The 26,489-nt window shown below is 34.4% G+C and overlaps 1 protein-coding gene across 3 annotated transcripts in view; it reads left to right on the top strand.

Moving 5' to 3' along the window:
- The window catches only part of SCLT1 (sodium channel and clathrin linker 1), a 253,924-nt gene that overhangs the window by 4,088 nt on the left and 223,347 nt on the right, over positions 1-26,489 (top strand). For all 3 annotated transcript variants that reach the window (XM_029235194.1, XM_029235192.1, XM_029235193.1), the window contains exon 2: positions 13,074-13,141. In XM_029235194.1, the coding sequence (XP_029091027.1) occupies positions 13,109-13,141 (33 nt within the window). In that variant the 5' untranslated portion in view covers positions 13,074-13,108. The remainder of the gene's footprint in view (positions 1-13,073; positions 13,142-26,489) is intronic.

Raw genomic sequence — 26,489 nt, 5'->3', positions numbered from 1 at the left:
TTAAAGACCTAAATGTAAGGCCAGACACTATCAAACTCTTAGAGGAAAACATAGGCAGAACACTCTATGACATACATCACAGCAAAATCCTTTATGACCCACCTCCTAGAGGAATGGAAATAATAAGAAAAATAAACAAATGGGACCTAATGAAACTTCAAAGCTTTTGCACAGCAAAGGAAACCATAAACAAGACCAAAAGACAACCCTCAGAATGGGAGAAAATATTTGCAAATGAAGCAACTGACAAAGGATTCAGCTCCAAAATTTACAAGCAGTTCATGCAGCTCAATATCAAAAAAACAAACAACCCAATCCAAAAATGGGCAGAAGACCTAAATAGACATTTCTCCAGGGAAGATATACAGACTGCCAACAAACACATGAAAGAATCCTCAACATCATTAATCATTAGAGAAATGCAAATTAAAACTACAATGAGATATCATCTCACACTGGTCAGAATGGCCATCATCAAAAAATCTACGAACAATAAATGCTGGGGAGGGTGTGGAGAAAAGGGAACCCTCTTGCACTGTTGGTGGTAATGTAAATTGATACAGCCACTATGGAGAACAGTATGGAGGTGCCTTAAAAAATTAAAACTAGAACTACCATATGACCCAGCAATCCCACTACTGAGCATATACCCTGAGAAAACCATAATTCAAAAAGAGTCATGTACCAAAATGTTCATTGCAGCTCTATTTACAATATTCAGGACATGGAAGCAACCTAAGTGTCCATCAACCAATGAATGGATAAAGAAGATGTGGCACATATATACAATGGAATATTACTCTGCCATAAAAAGAAACGAAATTGAGTTATTTGTAGTGAGGTGGATGGACCTAGAGTCTGTCATACAGAGTGAAGTAAGTCAGAAAGAGAGAAACAAATACCGTATGCTAACACATATATATGGAATCTAAAAAAAAAAAAGAAAAGGTCATGAGGAACCTAGGGGCAAGACAGGAATGAAGACACAGACCTACTAGAGAATGGACTTGAGGATATGGAGATGGGGAAGGGTAAGCTGTGACAAAGTGAGAGAGTGGCATGGACATATATACGCTACCAAAAGTAAAATAGATAGCTAGTGGGAAGCAGCCGCATAGCACAGGGAGATCAGCTCAGTGCTTTGTGACCACCTAGAGGGGTTGGATGGGGAGGGTGGGAGGGAGGGAGATGCAAGAGGGAAGAGATACGTGAACATATGTATATGTATAGCTGATTCACTTTGTTATAAAGCAGAAACTCACACACCAATGTAAAGCAATTCTACTCCAGTAAAGATGTTAAAAAGAAAAAAAGTGATTGTCTTTCCTCTGCTAAAAAAAAAAAAAAAAAAAAAAGAGGGACTTGTATGTCAAACTAAGGAGTGAAGAATTCACTATTGTAGTGGGTGTTATAACCAGTAGGGTTGGATTCTTTTTCTTTCTTTCTTTTCATTCTCTTAAGAGTGTCTTTTACCGAGCAGAAGTTTTTAATTTTGATGAAGTTCAATTCTTCAATTTGTTCTTTTATGGATGTGTCATATCTAAGAAATCTTTGCCTTACTCAAGGCTACAAAGATTATCTTCTATGTGGCCTTCTAGAAGTTTTGTAGTTTTAGGTCTTACATTCAAATCTATGAAACATTTTGAGTTAAATTTTGTACAAGGTGTAAGGTAAAGGTCAAGGTTCACTTTTTTTGTATATGGATGCCCAATTAAAAAGACTGTCCTTTCTCCATTAAATTACCTTTGCGTCTGTTAAAAATCAGTTGTATATATTTGTGTAGATCCATTTCTGTTCTGTTGATTATCTGGAAACCAGTATCCTACTCTCTTGATTATTACAGTTTTATAGTAAGTCAGATAGTGTTGGCCTTTCAGATTTGTTCTTTTTCACAGTTGTTTTGACTATCATAGGTCCTTTGCACTTCTATATGCATTTGAGAATCAGCTTGTCAAGTTCTACAAAAAAAGGTGCTGGGATTTTGATAGGCATTGTATTGACTTTCTTGATCAATTTGTGTAGAATTCATTTAATGATATTGAGTCCTCTGACAAATGAAAAAATATATGTCTTGATTGATATAGCTCTTCTTTAATTTTTTCTTAGTAATATTTTATAATTTTTAGTATATAGGTTTTGCACATATTTTGTCAGATTTATCCCTGTGTATTGCTGTTTTTGATACTGTTGTAAATGGTACTATTCTTTTACTTTCAATTTCTGAATTACTATTGCTAGTATATAGAAATCCTTTTTGTGCATGAGTGTGTGTGTGTGTGTGTGTGTGTGTGTGTGTGTTTTACCCTACCGTGTTTGAAAGCTCGCTTATTCTAGTAGGTTTTATATGGAGCTCATCAGATTTTCTGCATTGACAATCTTTTCATCTGTAAATGGAGATGGTTTTACTTCTTCCTTTCCAGTTTGGATGCCTTTCATTTCATTTTCTTGCTTTATTGCGCTGGCTAGAACCTTGCGTACATTGTTGAACGGAAGTGGTTGGAGTGGACATCCTTGTGTTGTTGCTGATTTTAGGGAGAAAGCATCTGTTTTTCAAAATTAAATATGATACTAGCTGTAGTTTTTTTATAGATGTTCTTATTAGGTTGAGGATGTTCATTTCTATTCCCAGTTTTCTGAGAGTTTTTATCAGAATGAGTGTTGGATTATTTTTCCAAATGCTTTTTCTGCATTTATTGAGATGAGCAGATGTTTTTTCCATTTTTAGTTTTTTAATAGGGTGATTTATATAGATTACTTTTCAATGTTAAACCTGCCTTTTTGAGATAAACTCTTCTTGGTCCTAATGTATTATCTTTTTAATATATTGTTGAATTTGATTATCTAAAAAGTTTATTTAAAATCTTAACATCTGTGTACATAACACCTTTTAAAAAAATTTTTTTTTTATCGCGCCGCAGCATGTGGGCTCTTAGTTCCCCAACCGGGGATTGAACCTGGGCCCCCTGCCTTGGGAGCGCAGAGTCTTCCCCACTGGACCACCAGGGAAGTCCCTTGAAGCCTTTAAAAAAAAAAAAAATTTCTAATGTCTTTGTCTGGTTTTGGTATCAAGTAATGCTGGCCTCAGAATTACTTGGAAAAATACTTTGTCCTCTTCAGTTTTCTGGAAGACGTTTGTGTAGGATTGGTATTATTTCTTCCTTAAATGTTTGGTAGAATTTACCAGTGAAGCCAACTGGATCTAGAGCTTTCTTTGTGGGAAGATTTTAAACTGTAAACTCAATTGCTTTAATAAAGAGTTAGTACTCTTTTGTTTATGCAAGACAGACCCTTCACAGATCTTATATATATGGAGTTCTCTCTCTGTACAGCTTTCTCTCCTATTGTTTGTCCTGCCAACTCTAGTTTACTTGGTTTCCACTGAGTCTCAGCTTCATCTCCTTAACTCAAAGGATTTGCTGATCTCTGCCTGCATTTTCCCTCGTTCTGTGGCCAGAAATGTTGCTCAAGTCAGTAAGCTGGGACAATCACAGGCCTTACTTCATTTGTTTTGTGTCTGTCATTATCAGTGTCTGATGTGTGTTTGCCTGGCAAACCATTGTTTCATTTGTTTGGTTTTTTTTGGTGTGTCAGGTGGGAAAGTGGACCATTTTACTTTATCTTGAGCATAAGCAGAAGTCCTATTCAATTTGCCCTACTTTTGAAATCTTAAACATGAATATCTTACTCCCACTATAACTGTTCTTTGACCTCATTGAGACCTCTATTCTTTGAAACCTTCATTTTCTTCCATTTCCTTAACTCCTTCCCAGTTTGTTTTTACTACTTTCTTACATAGGCTGTAACAGTTTCCCGTTGGTTCATCTGTTCTCTTGTAAGTAATCTTAATGTGATTATGCCCCTGCTTTTCTGTAGCACATGCCTGGTAACACCTTATCCTGAGTTTGATTTTACAGTTCTCATACCCATCTGTTCAATAACCATAGATAAAAACCTCCTGGATAAGTGCCACCACAGTTTCAAGGTTATCTCATAACTAATAAGTAATTGGACTGGGATTTGAACCCAGGCAGTCTAGTTTGAACCCAGTGTCTGTCTTCCTTACTACCCAGCAAAGACACTTGCATGAAAGAAAATTATAGACCTGTTTTACTTATGCACACAGAAACTAAAATCCTAAATAAAATATTAATAAATTGAATCCATCAATGAATATAAGTTCATGTGTGTGTTTGTGTGTGTGTAGATATATAATATACATACAATCATCTTCATACTGGGTTCATCCCACCAACGGAAGGGTAGTTAGCATTAGAAAATTATTCGGTACATAAGAGAAGACCTAGATTAATGGAGCAACATATCAAATTTATGGATTAGAGCACTCAATATAGTAAACATGTCAATTTCCCCACAAATTAATGGGTAGATTCAATGCAATCCCAAACCTAGATTTGACAACGTGGTTCTAAAATCTATGTTGATGAGCTAGGAGTAGCCAAAAGAGTTTTAAAGAGCATCAAGGTGGGAAATTTTATTTTACCAGCTATTAAGACTGATTATAAATATCCAGTTATTAAATCAATATTATATTGGCAGATTGATAAGTACATAGATCAGTTAGCACAGACACAAACACATACATCTCCAGACATTTGTTATCTGAAAGAACAGGCAACATGAATCAGTGGGAAAGGATAGGCTGTTCAACAAATGGTGCTACGATAATTGGGTATCCAAATGGGAAAGAAAAAATAATAAAGATACTTTCTCACACCATGTAGAAAAATTATCTCCAGATTGATTGAAGGAATAAATTCTCTTTAAACTTTCAGAAAAAATTTTAAGAGGGTGTCTTTTTGATCTCAGGATCATAGAAGATTTGTTAAAGAGACAAACATTTTTGACTGAAAGGAAAATATATATGAATAGACGACATTAGAAATAAAAACTTGGATATCACAAGAAACATCATCAATATAATGACTAGCCCAGCCACAAGAAAGGAGAATATATTTATAATAAATATAATGAAGAGTTGATTACCATTCACAATTTAAAAATTTTTCACAAACAAAAATACATTCACACTAATAGAAAAATGGTAAAGAATATGATTGGTCATTTACAAAAAATAAAACCTGAAGAGCTACTAAACATATGAAAATGTCAATCTCATCAGTAATCCAGAAAATGCAAATTAAACAATGAGATAAGTGCTTGTTCAGTGAAGGAAATGATAGATTTAAGTTATAGTAAAATTTGCTCCAGATTAAAGTCAGTCTATGAAGATTGTTTTCTCTCATTAATACACAATTGACTTCTTAACCTATTTTATTTATTGAGACATCAGATTTAGCGTTTTTTCTTATTTAAAACCCTATCAGGAAAAAAAAGTAGTTTGTATTGGAATTATTATATCCCTGGCCTTATCTCCAACCTCCTTTTGAGACTGAGAGAAGAGTAATAAGCAGAAACTAGATCCTAATTTTAGTGCTATGTGTCAGGTAACTCTCTTAAAAGTTCTGAGGGTAACAATAAAAAAAGGAATAATTCCTTTTAAACTCAAAGTTAAAACTGATTTAAATTATTAATACTTTATAATTACTTATTCCTTTATCAGAATCACATATATGTCATATTTCTCCACCAAATTATGTGTGCTTTCAAGGAAGAAACTGTTATCTGAAGTTAACAGTGTAGAATGTATACATTTTGTGTGTGTAATTTTATATTTTTTAATTTATTTGTATATATAGTTAATATATATGTGCATATATATATGTATATTTGCTAATGTGTAACATGCAGAAAATAGAGAAAACAAATATAAAGCTAAGAGAATTATTACAAAGCTCAAAACTCATATAACCATAACCCAGGTCAAAAAACAGAACATTGCTAGCACCCCAGAAGCCCTCTTGTGATCATACCCATGTCCTCCTCCCCAAAGATAATCAAAGATAACTAATATCTTTAATTTTACACTGTAAAAACTGTTTTGCCTGTGTTTGAAATTTATATAAATGGAATCATAAACCATGCGTCCTTCTGTGTTTGCCTTCTTTTATTTAATGTTATGTTTTTGAGATTTATTCATACTCTTGAATGTAGATGTAGTATGTTCATTTTCATTGCTATAGAATATTCTAGTTTATAAATTTATCACTTTTATCTATTCTTCTTTTGATAGATACTTGCAGTTGTTTCCAGTTTGGGGGCCATTGAGAATAATGCTGTTACCAACATTTTTTGTCATGGCCCTTGGAGCTCAAGTGCACATATTTTGGTTGGGTATATTCCTAGGAATTATATTTGTGTTTAAAATTCTACTAATTTACACTCCCATCAGCAGTGTATGGGAGTTTTCTTTATTCCACGTTGTCACCAGCATTTGTCTTTTAGCCTTAGCTCTTTATTTTATTGTAATTTTAATTTGTATTTTCCTGATGTCTAATTAGGTTGACAGCTTTTCTATGTTTGTTGGGCACCTGGGTACCTTTTTGTGAAATACTAATTAAGTCTTTTTACCACTGTGTTTATAGGATTGCCTGCCTTTTAACTGATAGAAGTTCTTTGTATATTCTAGAAATAAGCCCTTTGTCAGTTATAGGTGTTGGAAATACCTTCTCCATGTTTGTGGCTTGCATTTTTACTCTCTTAACAGTCTCTTTTTGATGAACAGAAGTTCTTAATTTTAACATAGTCCAGTTTGTCATTTTTTCTTTTATGATTAGTGCTATTTGTGTTTTGATTAAAAAAATCTTTCCCTATTCTAAGGCTATATATAGAGACATTCTTTTTGTTTTGTTTTAGAATTTATTGTTTTGGCATTCACAGTTAGATCTTCATTTCACATAAAATTGATTTTTATGGGTGATGTTTTGTTCTTTTCCATGAGCGTATCCAGCTGATCTAGAACCACTTACAAAAAGATTGTCCTTCTCCCCTCACTGCTCTGGAGTGCCCCTTTGATCACAATTCAAGTGCTCATATATACATGGGTATACTTCTGGATCCTGGATTCTCTTCCATTGGTCAGTTTTGTTTATCCTTATATGACTGTCACGCAGTCCAAATGCCTATAGTTTTATAATAAATCTTGATACCTGGTAGAAGAAGTCCCCCCGCCCCGGTTCTTTCGCAAAATATTAGCTATTCTTGTTGCATTTCCACCTATATTTTATTTTATTTTAGTTTTATGGGTAGGGCATCTCATTGTTATTTTTTTAAATAGATCTTTATTGGAGTATAATTGCTTCACAACACTGTGTTAGTTTCTGTTGCACACCAAAATGAATCAGCCATATGTATACATATTTCCCTATATTTCATTGTTATTTTAATTTGCTTTTCCCCAATGCACAGTGCTTATCATTTTCCAATGATTTCCTAATGTTGATCAACTTATACATGCTTATTTCCCATCTGTATATATTATTCTGTAAGGTGTCTACTCATATTGCCATATTTGTTTTAATTTGGTATGTTTTTCTTATTGTGGATTTTTTCTAGTTCTTTGAGTATTTTGCATGCAAATCTTTCTTCAGTTATGTGTTTTGAAAATATATTCTCGTAGTCAGGGGCTTGTCTTTCCATTCTTTGAACATTGTCCTTCATAGAGTAAGTAGTTTAAATTTAATAAAGTCCACATTATCAATATTTTTTCTTTCATGGATTGTGCTTTTTGTGTTGGATATGAAAACTAATTATCAATACTAGAACTCATGTGGATCTTCTCCCAAGTTTTCCACTATAGTTTTTATAGTTCTGTACTCTGTATTTAAGACAATGAATGATTTTGAATGAATTTATGTCTATGGTACAGAGTTTGTGTCTTTGTTTTCTTATGGTCATCGATTTGTACCCTCATCATTTGTTGATGATGACTAAACACTAAAAGTCTGTACTTTCTGTATTAATGTGCCTTTATTCCTTTGACCAACGTCAAGTTGTCTGAATTTTCATAGGTGTGCTAGTGGGCTCTGTCTCTTCTGTTTATCTTTGTGTCTGTTTGTTTCAAATACCATGCTCTCTTGATTATTTTAGCTTTCTAGTAAATCTTGAAATTGAGAAGTGTGAGTTCATCAACTTCTTCATTAGTGTTGTCTAGACTACTCAATGCAATGTTTAAAACAAGTTTGTCCATATCTACAAAATGGCTTTTATTGGAATTCTACTGGATCTTTAAATCAATTTAAGAAGAATTGACATTTTAATAATATTGTGGCTTTTGATGATGAGCAAGGAATATATCTCGATTTATTTTTCTTTCATTGCTTTCAAGAATGTTTCATATCTTTTTTCTTTTTAAAAGATTTATTCAATTTATTTTTTTAAAAAAAAAAGAACCAGTTCATCCATTTTTCCCTGCCTCTCCCTGCCCCCATCCTCCACTTCTTGAAACCACCAATCTCTTCCCTGTGTCAGTGACCTTGGTTTCTCTCTTTTCATATGGTATTTGTCTTTCTCTGTTACTTATTTCACTTAGCATCATGCTCTCAGGGTCCACCCATATTGTCACAAAGGGCAAGATTTCATTCTTTTCTTATGGCTGAGTAATATTCCATTGTATATATACCACAATTTCTTTATCTACTCATCCAACAATGGATGTTTAGGTTGTTTCCATATCTTGGCTATTATAAATAATGCTACAATGAACATGGGAGTGCATATCTTTTCAAATTAGTGTTTTAATTTTTTTTAGATAAATACTCAGAAGTGGAATTGGTGGGTCATGTGAATTATGTTTTTAGTTTTTTGAGGAACCAAAACCTACTTACTGTTTTTCATAGTAGTTGCACCAGTTTATATTTCTACAAACAGTACCCATCTCCACATCCTCACCAACACTTGTTATTTCTTGTCTTTTTGATAATAGCTATTCTAATGGGAATGAGGTGATATCTTGTTGTGGTTTTGATTTGTGTTTTCCTGATGATTAATGATGAGTATCTTTTCATGTGTCTATTGGCCATCTGTATGTCTTCTTTGGAAAAATGTCTATTCAGGTCTTCTGCCCATTTTTTAATCCAGTTGTTTGTTTTTTCGCTATTGAGTTGTGTGAGTTCTTTGTTTATTTTAGATCTGTTCCCCTTTTCAGATATATGATTTGCAGTTATTTTCTCCCATTCAGTAGGTTGCCTTTTCATTTATTGATAGTTTTCTTTGCTGTGCAGGGGATTTTTCCTCTTTAAGTTTTGAGGTACAGCATTTTCATTTTCATCGAGTTCAAAATACTTTTAAGTTTGTCTTGTAATTCATCCTGAGGCCAATAGGTTATTGAAAAGTAATTTCTTACATTATGGAGATTTTTCCTGTAGTTTTTGGTTCTTCATTCTAGCCTAACTGTGCTATTATCAGGTAATAGGACCCCTTTGGCTTTGCAGGGGAGCAAAAATAATTTTCCTCTACCCTTCTAGGTTGTTGCCTGGGACCTCCTATAGTAAAAGACAGACTAATAGGAGAAAACCAAACAAGTTTAATAACATATTTACCTTCTGTATACATTAGAGACCTGGGAAAACTGAGAAAAACTCCTTCAAATGGCCCAAGCTACAATCTTAAATAACATCTTCAGATAAAGACAAAAGAAGAGATGAGAAATTACCAGGAAAAACACAGTAAACAGGAGTAAAGTTGTTAAGCAAATTTAAGTCATTACCTTCTCTATTCATAAAGAGTTTCTAGAAATTTAGAGTCATCTTTCTCTTTCTGGTCTAGAGAGGGAGACATGCTTACAAATGGAGTTTTCCCTTATAAATGTAAATGTCTTTTACAAAATGGTAACTTCTACTCAGTTTTCAGAGCTTTTTCTATTCTGCTGTTTCTTAAAAATTACCAGCCTAAAATAATCCTTATGACAAAGAGGCATATTTTAGAGTAGTATATTCTCCTCTTCAGCTTCAGTCTTTTGAAAGTTGTTGAGACTTACTCTTATTTATTTATTTTAATTTTTAGTTTTTCTTCTTTTTTTATTGAAGTATAGTTGCTGTGCAGTGTTATATAAGTTACAGATGTACAATTTTTAGTGCTTCACAATTTTTAAAGGTTATACTCTATTTATAATTATTATAAAGTATTAGCTGTATTTCCCATGTTGTACAATATACCCCTGTAGCTTATACCTAATAATTGTACCTCTTACTCCCCTACCCCAATATTGCCCTCCCCTCTTCACTCTCCCCACTGGTAACCACTAGTTTGTTCTCTATATCTGTGAGTATGCTTCTTTTAGGTTATATTCACTAGTTTGTTGTATTTTTTTATATTCCCCATATAAGTGATATCATGCAGTATTTGTCTTTCGGTGTCTGACTTATTTCACTTAGCATAATGCCCTCCAAGTCCATCCATGTTGCTGCAAATGGGGAAATTTCCTTCAATTTATGGCTGAGTTGTATTCTGTCTTCTTTATCCATTTATCTGTTGATGGACACTTAGGTTGCTTCCATATTTTGGCAATTGTTAATAATGCATGCTATATGTACACCTGAAACTAACACAACATTGTAAATCAATTATACCCCAATAAAAATTTTTTTTAAAATAATGCATGCTATGAACATTGGAGCGCATGTATCTTTTCGAATGAGTGATTTTGTTTTTATAGGATATATACCCAGGAGTGGAATTGCTGGGTCATATAGTAGTTCAATATTTAGTTTTTTGGGAAACGTTCATACTGTTTTTAACAGTGACTGTACCAATTTACATTCCCACCAACAGTGTACAAGTGTTCCTTTTTCTCCACATCCTGGCCAACATTTGTTATTTGTGTTCTTTTTGATGATAACCATTCTGACAGGTGTGAGGTGATATCTCAATGTGGTTTTGATTTGCATTTCCCTGATAATTAGTGATGTTGAGCATCTTTTCATGTGCCTATTGGCCATCTACATTTCCTTTTTGGAAAAATGTCTGTTCACTACTTATGCCCACTTTTTAATCAGGTTATTTGTATTTTTGATGTTGAGTTGTATGAGCTGTTTATATATGTTGGATATTATTCCCTTATCAGGCATATCATTTGCAAATATTTCATTAAATAGGTTGTCTTTTCATTTTGTTGATGGTTTCCTTTGCTGTGCAAAGCTTTTAAGTTTGGTTAGGTCCTATTTGTTTATTTTTGGTTTTATTTCCTTTGCCTGAGGAGAAGGATCCAAAAAATATTGCTGCAATTTATGTCAAAGAATGTTCTGCCTTTGTTTGCCTCTAGTTTTATGGCTTTCACTCTTACATTTAGCTCTTTAAACCATATTGAGTTTATTTTTGTATATAGTGTTAGAGATGTTCTAATTTCCTTCTTTTACATGTAGCTGTCCAGTTTTCCCAGCACCACTTATTGAAGAAACTGTCTTTTATCCATTGCATAGTCTTGCCTCCTTTGTCATAGATTAATTGACCATAAGTGTATGAGTTTATTTCTGGGCTCTCTATCCTGTTCCATTGATCTATGCTTTTGTGCCAGTACAATACTGTTTTGGTTACTGTAACTTTGTAGTATAGTCTGAAGTCAGGGAGCATGATTCCTCCACCTCTGTTCTTCTTTCTCAAGATTGCTTTGGCTATTTGTGTTTCCATGCAAATTTTAAAATTATTTGTTTTAGGTCTATGAAAAGTGCCATTGGTATTTTGATAGGGATTGCATTGAATCTGTAGATTGCCTTGAGTAGTATGGGCATTTTAACAATATTGATTATTCCGATCCAAGAACCCAGTATCTTTTCATATGTTTGTGTATTCAATTTCTCTCGTCAGTGTCTTATAGTTTTTAGAATACAGGTTTTTTGCCCCCTTAGGTAGGTTTATTCCTGGGTATTTTATTCTTTTCGCTACAGTGGTAAATGGGATTGTTTGCTTAATTTCTTTTTCTGATACTTTGTTTTTAATGTATAGAAATGCAACAGATTTCTGTATATTAATTTTGTATCCTGCAACTTTACCAAATTCATTGATTAGCTCTAGTAGTTTTCTGGTGGCATCTTTAGGATTCTCTGTGTATAGTATCATGTCATCTGCAAACAGTGACAGTTTTACTTCTTCTTTTCCAATTTGTATTCATTTTATTTCTTTTCCTTCTCTGATTGCCATGGCTAGGACTTCCAAAACTATGTTGAATAAAAGTGGTGAAAGTGGGCATCCTTGTCTTGTTCCTGATCTTAGAGGAAATACTTTGAGGATGAAGTTAGCTGTGGGTTTGTCATATATGACCTTTATTGTGTTGAGATATGTTCCCTCTGTGGCTGGTTTCTGGAGAGTTTTTATCATAAATCATTGTTGAATTTTGTCAAAAGATTTTTCTGCATCTATTGAGATGAACATATGGCTTTTATTCTTCAGTTTGTTAATGTGGTGTATCACATTGATTGATTTGTGAATGTTGAAAAATCCTTGCATCCCTGAGATAAATCCCACTTGAATATTCAAAAACTTAAAAGAGACTTACCCTTTTGTCAGGAAATTATCAGTTTTAAATGTTCCATGTGATCTTGAAAGAATGAGTTTTGTATATTTGTTGGGTGCTATGTTCTATTGTATGTTGCTTTTCTTGCTTCAAATAAAAATATTACCTTGTACTTGCTGAGAGTTCTGAGCTCTTCTGGACCTTCTTTTCCATTGTCTCTTGCCCATTCCTGCTTAATTTGGTTACTTTGTCCTGCAGTTTCTCCTCTGTGTGGAGGTTTGTCCTGGAAGAGAATTCCAGCAGATTTTAACTTCTAAACAGGAATGGTTTAGCCTTGTCTTTCCAACTCTTTTCACTTCTAGTAGCAGGAATAAAAAAATAAACGTGGAGAATATTTTTTTGACTTTAGTAACCTGAAGAGCAAACCAGGAGAGACTGAGAATTAAAATTTATAGGATCAGAAAAATTAGTTCTTTGTAGCTGTTCTTTTTCCCATTATTAGTACTTATTTGGCTTAGGTATATAGAATGACCTAGTTTTAAATTCTAAAATGGTGTGTTGAGATTGATGACTCATTTTATTTTGAACAATAGTGGCAACTAGCAGTTTTGCATTAGATGTATCAAATAATATCTACTTTATTTCTACTTTTTAAAAGTTGAACATTACCCAATTAACTACAAATTTGTTCTTCTCTTTGTTTCAGATCAAAGGCTAAATGAAGTTCTTAGACGGTATCAAATGGAAAATTTTTTCAAATATTCATCGATACAGGTATGTAAATTAAATTGAGGCCTAACAAATTAAGTACAAATTTGGTTGTAAACATGTCAACATGAATACAAATGTAGAATAAATGCTACCTAGGATTATTCCATGTGAAGTGGCCCATAGCACTTTAAAAGTTTGCTTACAACTTTGATTCTTGTAAGGAGGAAAACTTGTTTTTATTTAATGACTGTAAATTCTTTGACCATAGAAATTGTGTTTTTCCCTCCGGAGTTTGAGATTACGTATTATGTATAGTGTTAAAATGTCTGAGTTCTAAAATGAGAATTCATTAGATTTTTGAAACATCCTAAATGGGTTTCTCAAGATACATCCAACTGTAAACTTTAACTCTGAATTCTTGTAAATTATGACAGAGCATAAACTAACTCAAAACAGTAAATAATATATGGTATAGTTTTAATATTTTTTTCTTGGTGTATTTTTTTAATTTAAATATTGTGTTAAAAAAAATTTTTTTTGACCAATAAGGTATACGTACTGGTGGACTCTGAGTTACAGGATATTAAAAGAAAAATACCTCCTAGGTTAGTGGTAGTTATCCACTGAATCAATAAAGAATTGGTTTGCTTTTGGCATAAATAAATCTTGTAATTAAAACTGAAATTGCTTTTAAGAAATTAAAAGGAAGTTATTTTTAAGATACTAGGTGATAGAAAATCTTTCATAATCCAGTAGCCTCTAAATTTTGCTTAGATTCTTAGGTTCTTTTGCTTCTGCTTAATGTCATATAGAATATGCCTGAAGAGGGAGGATTCAAACAAAAGATTGATTTTAAAGCCTGAGAAGACCTCTGGGCATGGAATTGCATCATATCTCCTGGAATCTGTGTCTGACTTGATTATGAAAGATGGTTTTACCAGATAAAATAATGACTCTCCATAGCCCTTTAAGTGTCCCTGCATTGTGTACTGTGATTATAATTAATTAAAGCCTGATGGTAACATACCAAGTAGCGAAAAGTTTTCCCTTATTTAGTAGTATACTCTTCAGTGAAATTATATAGCTCCTTTAATTATTTGAAGGTACACATTCTTCTCTTACATGTACTATTCTTGTAGTCATAAGTCAAATCTAGATTTCTATTTCTTACTTTTAGTGTTATTATATTGTTACTGCCTGATTCCTTTGCAGTCTACCATCTCTTCAGAACATGTTGCTGTCTCAAGACTCTAGTCCTCATGGGTCTTGCCTTTCACTGGGTAGTTTGCACTAGTGAGTGGGAGGTGATATGAGAGCTTGAAAGCGAGTTTAATCTGCTTTCTAGCAGAAACGTCCATATCCTTGGTCATATGTAGTGCATCCTTGGGGATTTTTCACCCCAGAAGCATTATTCTGGTTTCTGATAAAATGCTCAGGAGGAATTTCTTTCTTTGTTGTTGTTTTGTTTTTGTTTTCTGTTTATTTTGTACTAAAGGAAGACATAGAAGTAGGAGTTAAACTATTCATTATCAGAGAGTAAATGGGACCCAGGAGCACTGGCTCAGATCTCTTGTCACTGTAACTTTAGTCGTTGCTACTAGCAACAGAAATTCTTCATAAATTTGTTTGCCCTTTTTGTTCAGCTGCATTTCCCAAGTTCCTAGAACAATTCTTGTTAGATACTCAATAAATATTTGTAGGATTAATTAAACAGCTGTATCTTTCCTCTTCTTCCCTCCTACCTACATATCTTCCAACATTATTTGAGCTCTGTGTGCCAAATACAGTGAAAGTGGAGATGTAAAAAGTCATGATCAGCTTGGGAAATACAAACAGTTCATGCCTTTTAGTTCTGTTTTTCAAAATAAAGTCCCAGTGAACTGTCCCTTCTTTCTCACACTAGGTACCATAAAATTGCCAGCTCTTGTGTTAAGTGGACATATCTTATGAAACTTTTTTCCAGCATCAAAAAAACAAACCTGCAAGAGTTTGATATTTATTTCTTACATTTTAAGTTGGTACTGTAACTGTATTATAAATGATAGTTAAAATTCTTTAGTACTATTACTACATAATGATCATTTAGACTTCTTTTGGATCAAAGTAAGTTCTGTGGATTGCCTTAAGATTTTTTGTATAGCATTATTTCTTAGGAAAATACAGGATACCTTTATAATAACTAATGATACATAAATTCTGTGGATTTAAACAGAAAGTTGGAGTCTTCCAATGTGTTGAATAGCTCATATATTTAATACATTTGGTTCATAATTCATCTTAAAAAAAAACTTTTTCCCTTCTTATAATTATATGTAACTTTTTAAAGATACTTCATTTTATTTATTTTTATTTTATTTTATATTGGAGTATAGTCAATTTGCAACATTGTGTTAGTTTCAGATATACAGCAAAGTGATTCCTATATATACATATATATATATATATACACACATATATCCATTCTTTGTGTGTATATATATACGTGTATATATATATATATACACACGCACACACACACACACATATCCATTCTTCTTCAGATTCTCTTCCCATATAGGTCATTACAGAATATTGAGTAGAGTTCCCTGTGCTATATAGTAGGTCCTTGTTGATTATCTATTTTATATATAGTAGTGTGTATCTGTTAATCCCAACCTCCTAATTTATCTCCCCCCGGCCCAACCTTTCCCCTTTTGTAACCATAAGTTTGTTTTCGAAGTCTGTGAGTGTGTTTCTGTTTTTTAAGTAAGTTCATTTGTATCATCTTTTTAGATTCCACATGTAAGTAATATATATTTGTCTTTCTCTGTCTGACTTACTTCACTTAGTATGATAATCTCTAGGTCCATTCATGTTGCTGCAAATGGCATTATTTCATTCTTTTTTTATTTTTTGAAGAACTAATGGCTTTATTCAAAAATTTAAGAATCAGCAGCACTAGGAGGGGTTGTACAAAATGGAAGGCTTTTATAGGTAGAAGGAAGGGAGGGAGCGAGAAGGTATTAGTAAATGAAAAGAAAGGATTGTTTCAGGCCAGGTCTTCTCCCAGGACCGGAACTGCAGGGGTCTTTCTCAGGAAATTTCAGTTGGACTGTTTTGTTTTTTTTTTTTGCGGTACGCGGGCCTCTCACTGCTGGGGCCTCTCCTGTTGTGGAGCACAGGCTCCGGACGCGCAGGCTCAGTGGCCATGGCTCACGGGCCCAGCCGCTCCGCGGCATGTGGAATCTTCCCGGACCGGGGCACGAACCCATGTCCCCTACATCGGCAGGCGGACTCTCAACCACTGCGCCACCAGAGAAGCCCTCAGTTGGACTGTTTTAAAGGTCACATCTCTGGGAGGGGTTGAAACTGACTTGGTTTGCTGTGATGGGAGGTGGGTGACCTCATTTGGGGCTTGTTATTTCTTTTTTAACACTTAGTATAATGGCATTATTGTGCGTTTCCCTGATGAATAGTGATGTTGAGAATATTTTCATATGCTTATTGGCCATTTGGATGTTCTCTTTTCTGACATTCCTGTTTAAATATTTTGCCCATTTAAAAAATTGGGTTGTTTGCCTTTTTTTTTTTAAAATTTTTATTGGAGTATAGATGATTTACAATGTTGTGTTAGTTTCTGTTGTACAGCAAAGTGAATCAGTTATACATATACATATATCCACTCTTTTTTAGATTGTATTCCCATGTAGGTCATTACAGAGTATTGAGTAGACTTTCCTGTGCTATACACTAGGTCCTTATTAGTTATCTATTTTATATGTAGTAGTGTGTATATGTCAATCCCAGTCTTCCAATTTATCCCTGCCTCCCTTTTCCCCCCTGGTAACCATAAATTTGTTTTCTACATCTGTGACTCTCTTTCTGTTTTGTAAATAAGTTCATTTGTGCCATATTTTAGATTCCACATATAAGCAATATCACATGATATTTGTCTTTCTTTGTCTGACTTACATCATCCAGTATGAGAATCTCTAGGTCCATCCATGTTGCTGCAAATGGCATTATTTCGTTCTTTTTTTTTTAATTTATTTAATTTATTTATTTTGGCTATGTTGGGTCTTCGTTGCTGCACTCGGACTTTCTCTAGTTGCGGCGAATGGGGGCTACTCTTCATGGCAGTGCGCGAGCCTCTCATTGCGGTGGCCTCTCTTGTTGAAGAGCACGGGCTCTAGAGCGCACGGGCTTCAGTAGTTGTGGCTCGCAGGCTCTAGAGCGCAGGCTCAGCAGTTGTGGCGCACGGGCCCAGTTGCTCCGCGGCATGTGGGATCCTCCCGGACCAGGGCTCGAACCCCTGTCCCCTGCATTGGCAGGCGGACTCCTAACCACTGCGCCACCAGGGAAGCCCCTATTTCGTTCTTTTTTATGGCTGAGTAATATTCCGTTGTATATATGTACCATATCTTCTTTATCCATTCCTCTGTTGATGGACATTTAGGTTGGTTCCATGTCCTGTCTATTGTAAACAGTGCTGCAGTGAACATTGGGGTACATGCATCTTTTCAAATTATGGTTTTCTCCAGATATATGCCAGGAGTGGGATTGCTGGATCATATGGTAGCTCTATTTTTAGTTTTCTAAGGAACCTCCATACTGTTATCCATAGTGCTGTACCAATTTACATTCCCACCAACAGTGTAAGAGGGTTTCCTTTTCTTCACACCCTCTCCAGCATTTATTGTTTGTAGATTTTTTGATAATGGCCATTCTGACTGGTGTGAGGTGATGCTTCAGTATAGTTTTAATTTGCATTTCTCTAATAATTAGTGATGTTGAGCATGTTTTCATGTGCTTTTTGGCCATCTGTTTGTCTTCTTCGGAGAAATGTCTATTTAGATCATCTGCCCATTTTTTGATTGGGTTTATTTCATTCTTTCTTATGGCTAAGTAATATTCCATTGTATATATGTACTAAAAATACTTTAAGTAACTAGTTTCTTGAATGATCCCTTCAGGTTGTTGTGAAATTTAGTTGTCTTTCTTTGACTATGTTGTGTTCTCTATATAAATAAAAAGTATTTCAAGTCACATTGCTTTCTAAGAGTGTAGTAGTAGGCACTGGATGACAAATATTCAAAGATAAGAAAAATATTTTATTCAAGAAGGTGAGTGGGAAATATCCCTTTTTTTCCCATTTCTTTCGTCCTACTTTTATTCCCCCTTAAATCCCTGCCTTTTCTCACATGCAAGCTAATTAAATCCTCTTTGTAACCTATGCCACACTAGTATGTGTGTACTGAAGGGTAGGATTAGTGTTTTTGTTCTCTTTGTACTTGCTGGAGGAACAGGGTGGAATATTAAAAATAAGTTTATTTTCTCTGAAAGCTCTCCTAAAAGTGTCTTGGGACTTCTTTTTCTACTTGTTACCCCTTGAACTCAAAATTAAAGTTAAAAAAAAAATTGAGAGAGTCTGCTAGGAAAGAAAAGAAATAACATAAACTAGAAAGAAGAGGAAGGAAGAAATAAATATAAAAGTGTGGCAGTGGAGGTATGAGTTGGTTGTGGAGGGGAAAGACAGTCATTGTGCACATTTATTCACTGATTCAGCAAACATTAATGTGTTAATTCAATAACTTTTGAGTGCATGACTCTGCTAGGTAAGCTCTGGGGACAGAGCTATGAATAAGACAGACAAAGGATCCTCCTTCAATGGAAGAATATGAATGAATGAATAAATGAAAACTGTGATAACCTATGAACAAAATAAACGGTGCTGAGATAAAGATTAAAGTGCATGTTGTGTGGTGGTGGCTGAGACCCATTTTTGGTAGAAAGGTCAGAGAAGCCTTCTCTAAGGCAGTTAACATTCAAGTTGGCACTGAAAGTGAAGAACAAGTCAAAGAATGGACCAAAAAGAGGCTCTGAGGCAGGAAGAAATTTGACATGTCTTGTATAATATATAAGAGCTGGTCCAATTGTAATCAATTAATAGTTATTGGAAATTTACATTGAAGGAATAGTAGGGCTACTCCTGTTGATCATGAGTTTAAAAATATAACACTTGATAGATAAAATATAACAAACCACTTTTACTATTTAAGTCAAATTATTAGCTTTCTAGACCAGTGCTGTTCAGTAGAACTTCCTGTGATCATGGAAATATATAATTCTGTACTGTTCAATACGGTAGCCAGTATCACATGGGGCTTTTATGCACTTGAAATTAGGCTAGCACAACTGACAGGTCTTTTATCTAATTTTCACTTGAAAAATGAAATTTAAATTTGAATAGACTAATGTGGCTTATGGCTATTGTGTTAGACAGTGCAGTTCTAAACTCTCCAGGTGATGAATTACTCAGGTAAAACCTTGAAGAGTTGATTTTGCATCATCCCGTGATGAAGATAGAAAATCAGTAGTTCAGTACTTTAAAGAGTCTGAGTGTAAGTCTATCAATTTCTTAGGTTGTACATCAACCTTTATTGATAAATGATGAAAATCAGTCTCCTCATGATATGAATGAAAGGTGTAGGTGTTTGCTGCAACCCTCTAAAATGTATGAGAACACCTTCACAAAATGCTAATTGACCTATACTTTATTTTCTTCCAAAGGATAGAGGAAAGGATGCCATTTACTTATTTGATAGCCAGTGATAATGATTAAAGTCAGGGGCACAAAATTAAACATTCAGAACTGTAATTACAGTACTTAGAGAGTATGTAGTTTTGTTAATTAGAGGAAGAAAAGTGTCCAGAAAATTTGTTTACCTGACTACAATCAAATATTATTGAGATTCTTTCTGTGATGTATCATCACTGTCATCTCAGGAAGTCATCTTGAGATCAAAATAGATAGAAATTAATTGTACAGTATCTGTTTTTCAAGATTCATAAAATTCTATAAATGTTTCTTTTCTTTAGTATAGTTTGTTTAAATTTTGTTTTAGAGAATATAAAAAGTCTTATAAATGCTTTGTAGTCAATTTCAATCTTATTTTCCCAACCTGATTTTTTTTCACTAGGTCTCTAGTTACTAAGTAATGCAGTCTCTTATTCCAGAAGTTTTGCTAGCAAGTGGGAAGGGATGGCTGAATCTGTATTTTTATTTTCAAATATTTTTCTTATGTTTTGATTTATTACATTTATTTTCAGAATCTTATAGCTTTTATAATTACTTTAGATTATTGGGTCATCTATTCTTACATTTGTATTTCCTTAGCAACTATCATTAGAAAATAGCTATGGAGCAATGTCTTCACAGAATTCACTTTAACCAATATATACCGAGCACCATCTTTATGTAAGGCACTGTGCCAGGGGCTTTAGCAACATAAAGGTATGAAAAATAAAATAACAATTTCAAAGGAACTTAGAGACTAATGAAAATATGGGATGAGAAATATTAAATAATTAGGTAAAAGGCATCTTATTTGAATCTTAAGAACTTTGAAACCAAATATGAGTATTAAGAGAAAAAAGGAGATCATATATAGTTGGAGAAATCTGGGAAAGTTTCCTGAAGGATGTGAGGCATAGTTCCTGGGCACTGATAAATAGGTAGGATTTCGAAAGAATTTCAATGGGGGCCAAAAGAGGGGGTGGTGAAGAGCATTGCAGATGGACCCATTGGCATGATGAGAAGCCAAAGGAGGTGAGAAAATGAGAGTTGTATTTAGCGACCAAAACATACTTCAGTTTGTGTAATTCTTTCATATATGTGAAGAAGTAATTGAAAGTAACATTAGGAAGGGTAGGTTGTTTCCACATTGTAGAGGACATTGAATGGTTTAGTTTAATAGTTTGGATTTAATTTAATAAGCACTAGAAGATTACTAAATAGTTTTTAGAAGAATGGTTTTCTGAATAATCTGGAAGAAATTCATTTATTTGTTTATCACTAATTTATTGTGCATCTATTGTAAATAAGTCATTGTGTTAGACTCTTGATAAAATAATAGTACAGGCATGGTGCTATCTATAAGGTAGATTAAAGTGGAGAGAAATACGTGATAAGAATAACAACTAGGAAACATAATTGATGGGTGGGAGGATAATAAAGGCTTGAATTATTATTTTGCAAAATGTCAGCCATCTTCAACTATCAGTTATAACACTGGTAGTTAATTTTGATTTTATAAAAATTTCTAAGAAATTTGAGAAGTAATATTTTTAAAGTTTAAACTACAGTTGACCTTTGAACTGTGAGGGTCCTCTTAGCTGCAGACTTTTTCCAAAAATTACAGTACCTGTATTTTCATTTTGCAAATCTTTAAATTAGGTAAGTATGGGCAAAGGTTTGTGTTAGATTAGATATTACAATATGTGGAATCAAAAGGACTAAGATCTGAGTCCTGATTCTATCCAGATTGTTTCAGCTTCCTACCCTTGAGTGAGTCATTTATCAATTCCTTTGTTTTTGAGGCAGAGATAGCAGTTATGTGGATTTTCAGCTGCTGATCAGCACCTCTACCCACCAAGTTGTTCAAGGGCTGACTGTATTTAGTTATCCCAAGAAGCTTTTAAACTATTGAAAAATTGAAAGTTAAAATACCACGTGTCTCTCAATTAATTCTTTAAAAATTACAATAAATTTTTCAGTGGTCTTGGATTGAATAAATCACTCCTTGAAGTTACATAGACTGTTGGATGCATTTATTCCTTAACTCATCAAGTTCTCTCTGGAAGGCTACCTTTCTTTTAGTATAATCCATTTCATAGTTCTTCTGGATCCATGTGAACAGAAGTGTTTTCAGTACTATACATGCACTAATAATTTTACTAAATATGCTCATATATGAAATCATTTTGTTGTATCATTTGGCAGGTTTTTAAATTAAATATAAGTGATACACTATATGTATCCTTTGGCAAAACTTGCTTTTTTTGTTCAACATTATTTTAAAATATTTGATGCATATATCACCAGTTCATGCACTGTAACTGCTGTCTACTGCATTCCATCGTATAACTGTACCACAATTTATTTATCCATTCCCCTGTTGAAGGACATTTAAGTTTTGTACAAGTTTTTCATCTTGCTGTAATGCTTAAACACATTCTTGAACATGTCTCCGTATACAGATGTGAGAGTATTTTTAGGTTGAATACTTAAAATTGGAGTTTTCTCATCTTCAGATTTACTAGAAATTGCAAGAGGGCTCTTCAAGGTGATTGTACTAGTTTTCATTCCATTTCATGGTGTATGAGAGTGCTAATTTTGAAACATCCAACAGGTGGCATTGTCACTCATTTTGTTTTTGTTAGTGTGATTGGTGTGAAGTGATAGTCTAATCATTACAGCTGGAAATGTACTGTAAGTTGATCAGTTTGGATTTAATTTAATAAGTGACAGTATAATCACTACAACTGGAAAATAAATTGTCATGTAATTGTTAGTTTTAAGGTTAGAATTCACACTTGGTATACTTTGGTATCCTGTGAATCTAAACTCCATAGTCTCTGCAAGATATTGATGGTTTGAAGCCTTTTTTTCCCTCCTAAGAGACCCTCTCAAGCCATCTTCTAATTCAGGGCTTAGCAAACTATATCCCACTGACTAAATCTCACCTGCCATCTGTTTTAGTAAACAGAAATTTATTGGAACACAGCCACACTCATTTGCTTATGTGTTGTCTACGGCCTCTTTTGTGCTACAAGGGCAGGGTTGAATAGCTGTGACAGACACCTTGTTATTCACAAAACCTAATAAGCTTACTGTCTGGCCCTTTACAGAAAACTTTGCTAACTCTTATTCTAATTCAACTATATTATAAAAAGTAATTATATTCAATGTGAATGAACTAAATACTCCAACTATGTAAAACATAAGCGCACAAATCCCAACTATGTCAACAACAGAAAGATTTAAAAGAAAAGGATAGAAAAAGTTATACCATGAAAATATTAACTAATAGAAAGCAGACATAGCTCTAGTAACATCAGACAGAGTAGGCATTAGGTAAGAAATGTTGCTTGAGATAAAGAGGAGGGACATCTGCTGAAGGAGTTAAATCAACAGTAAGTTATAAATTCTAAATCCATATATACTGGGACTTCCCTGGCGGTCCAATGGGTAGGACTCCACACTCCCAATGCAGGGGGCCCAGGTTCAATACCTGGTTGGGGAACTAGATCCCTCATGCATGCCGTAACTAAAGAGTTCGCACGCTGCAACTAAGCGTCCACATGCCGCAACTAAGACATCTGCATGCCACAACTAAGAGTCTGCATGCCGCAACTAAGAGTTGGCATGCCACAACGAGGATCCCATGTGCTGCAGCTAAGACCTGGTGCAGCCTAAATAAATACATACATACATACATATTAAAAAGAAGTAAATCCATATATACCCAATTGCATAGCTTCAAAATATATAAAAGCAAAAAATATTTTTAATTTAAAGAAGCAAATATAGAATTTCAAGGGAGAATTTAACACACCTCTCTCAATAGAGAGAATAAACAAACAAAAAATTGGTAACAATATAAGAAATACAAACAACATACTTGACAAACTGGATCCAAATGACATATAAAGAACATTGGGGGCTTCCCTGGTGGCGCAGTGGTTGAGAGTCCGCCTGCCGATGCAGGGGACACGGGTTCGTGCCCCGGTCCGGGAAGATCCCACATGCTGTGGAGTAGCTGGGCCCGTGAGCCATGGCCGCTGAGCCTGCGCACCCGGAGCCTGTGCTCTGCAACGGGAGAGGCCACAACAGTGAGAGGCCCGCGTACCACAAAAAAAAAAAAAAAAAAAAAAAAGAACATTGGACTCAACGAAAACAGAATACATACTCTTTTCCAGTGCACATGGAACAGTTACCAAAATTGACAGTAAGCTGACTCATAAATAGACTCAACATATTTCAGAGGATTCATATCATTCATATTTTGTTTTCTGACCACAGTGGAATTAAGGTATAAAGCAACAACAAAAAGATAAACTAGAAAATCCTCTATTCCTTTGAAATTAAGCAATATACTTCTAATGACTTCTTGATCAAAGGGAAAATTATAAATGAAACTTGAAAATATTTGAGCTTAATCAAAATTTGACATAGCAAAACTTGTAGGATGAACTTTCATTTCCAGGAAGATGGAGTAGACCTACTTATTGCTATACCTCCTACTAAGTACAGTTAAAAGCTGTGGACACTATATATAAAACAAAGATAAGGCTCAGATTCTTGCCTGTTTGCCTTTTTAAATTTACTTTTCAATCAAAACTTCACACTTTATACAAAAATTCACTCAAAATATCTCATAGACCTAAACTTAAGATGTAAAACTGAAAAATTTGGGGGGAAAATAATTGGAGATATTTTTTGGAATCTAGAGCTAGTCAAACAGTTTTTGATACCACAAACATGGTCCATAAAAGGAAAAATGGAAAAATTCAACTTTGTCAATATTAAGAACTTTTGCTGTGCCCAAGAGGATGAAAGACATATTACAGACTGGGTGAAAACAATTGTAAACCATATATCCAACAAATTACTACTCTGTAGAAATTATATAGAGCTGTCAAAGCTCAAAAGTTAAGAAAAAAAAGAAGAAAAAAGAAAAGAAAAGAAAACAACTATACAGTTAGAAATTGGGCAAAAGATATAAACAGTCCTTTTGTTTAAGACACAATACAGATGTCAGACAGGTACATGAAAAGATATTTATCATTATTAAAGTTTTACTTTCCTATTGCTGTTCTAACAAGTTACCACAAACTCAGTGACTTAAAACAACACAAAGTGTGATCTTATACTGCTGGAAGTCAGAAGTTTGAAATGGGTCTCACTGGGCCCAAATGAAAGTGTCAGCAGCACTCTCCACTTTCTGCAGGGTATAGGGGAGAATGGGTCCTTCACTCTCTCCTCCCCATTCTAGAGCTGCATTCCTTGCATTCCTTGCATTCCTTGGCTTGTGGCCCTTTCCTTCATCTCAAAGCCAGCAGCATCGGCATTTTGGCTTCAGTCTTCACCTTTCTTCTGATTCTAATTCTTCCTTGTTCATAAGGACCCTTGTAATTATATGGAGTTCAGCTGTATAATCTCCTCCTCCTGTGATTCTTAATCACTTCCGCAAAGTTACTTTTGCCATATGTCATTAGGATTTACAGCTTCAGAGAATGCGACATAAATATTTTTAGGTGTCCATTATTCAGCCTACTACAGTTAATTACTAGGTTAATTTAAAAAATTAAAACCATAATGAGATTTCACAACATACCTTCCAGAATGGTTAAAATCAAACATAGCCATAGTGGAAAGTCAAATACTGGAAAGTATGCAGAAAAATTGGATCAATCAGACATTGCTGGTAAAATGTAAAATGATACTCTGAAAAAAATTTGGCAGTTTCTTTTAAAAAAGTAAACATACAGCCCAGCATTTGTACTCCTGTGAGTTCATCATAGAGAAACCTAAATGAACCATGACAACCTAAATAAACTTACATTTACACAAAAACCTATACACAAATATTTGTAGCAGCCTTGTTCATAATAGCCCCAAATGGAAAACAACCCAGATGTCCTTCATTGGGTGAATGGTTAAACAAACTGTGGTACATACTTACCATGTAATATAACTCAGCACTAAAAAGAAATTAATTATTAATACACATAAAAAATGTCCAGGAAATTATGCTGAGTGGAAAAAAGACCAATCACAGAAGGTTACATACTTTATTGGTTCCATTTATATAACTTTTTTTTTTTTTTCCATTTTTGGCTGCTTTGGGTCTCTGTTGCTGTGCACGGGCTTTCTCCAGTTTCAGCGAGCGGGGGCCACTCCTTGTTGCAGTGCGCAGGCCTCTCATTGTAGTGGCCTCGCTTTGCAGAGCACAGGCTCTAAGTGTGCGGGCCTCAGCAGTTGTGGCACACAGGCTCAGCAGCTGTGGCTTGCGGGCTCCAGAGCGCAGGCTCAGCAGTTGTGGCACATGAGCCCAGTTGCTCCGTGGCATGTGGGATCTTCTTGGACCAGAGCTCGAACCCATGTCCCCTGCATTGGCAGGCGGACCCCTAAGCACTGCGCCACCAGGGAAGTCCCTATGTAACATTCTTTAAATGGCAAAATTATATAGATGGAGAACATATTAGTGGTTGTCAGAGTTCAGGGGTGGGGAGGGGTAGGAGGTGGATGAGTGTTGCCATAAAAGTGCAACATTAAGGATCTTTGGGTTATAGAACTATTCTGTGTTTTAACTTAATATCATTATTATGGAAGTGATATTGTACTGTATTGTCTAGAGTTTTGCAAGATGTTACCATTAGGGGAAAACTGGGTAAAACTATATGACATTTCTCTATTATTATTTTTAAATTGAAGTATAATTGATATACAAGTTATAGGTGTACAATTCTTAGTGATTCACAATTTTTAAAGGTTGATTTCATTTATAGTTATTATAAATATTGGCTATATTCTCAGTGTTGTACAGTATACCCCTGTTGCTTATTTTATACCTAATAATTTGTACCT

Source organism: Monodon monoceros, unplaced genomic scaffold (assembly GCF_005190385.1).
Source record: "Monodon monoceros isolate NGI ecotype Baffin Bay Population unplaced genomic scaffold, NGI_Narwhal_1 Super_Scaffold_20, whole genome shotgun sequence".
In the NCBI taxonomy this organism is placed as follows: Eukaryota; Metazoa; Chordata; class Mammalia; order Artiodactyla; family Monodontidae; genus Monodon; species Monodon monoceros.
The sequence above is the reverse complement of the archived record's forward strand: the minus strand, read 5'-3'. Positions and strand labels throughout refer to the sequence as shown.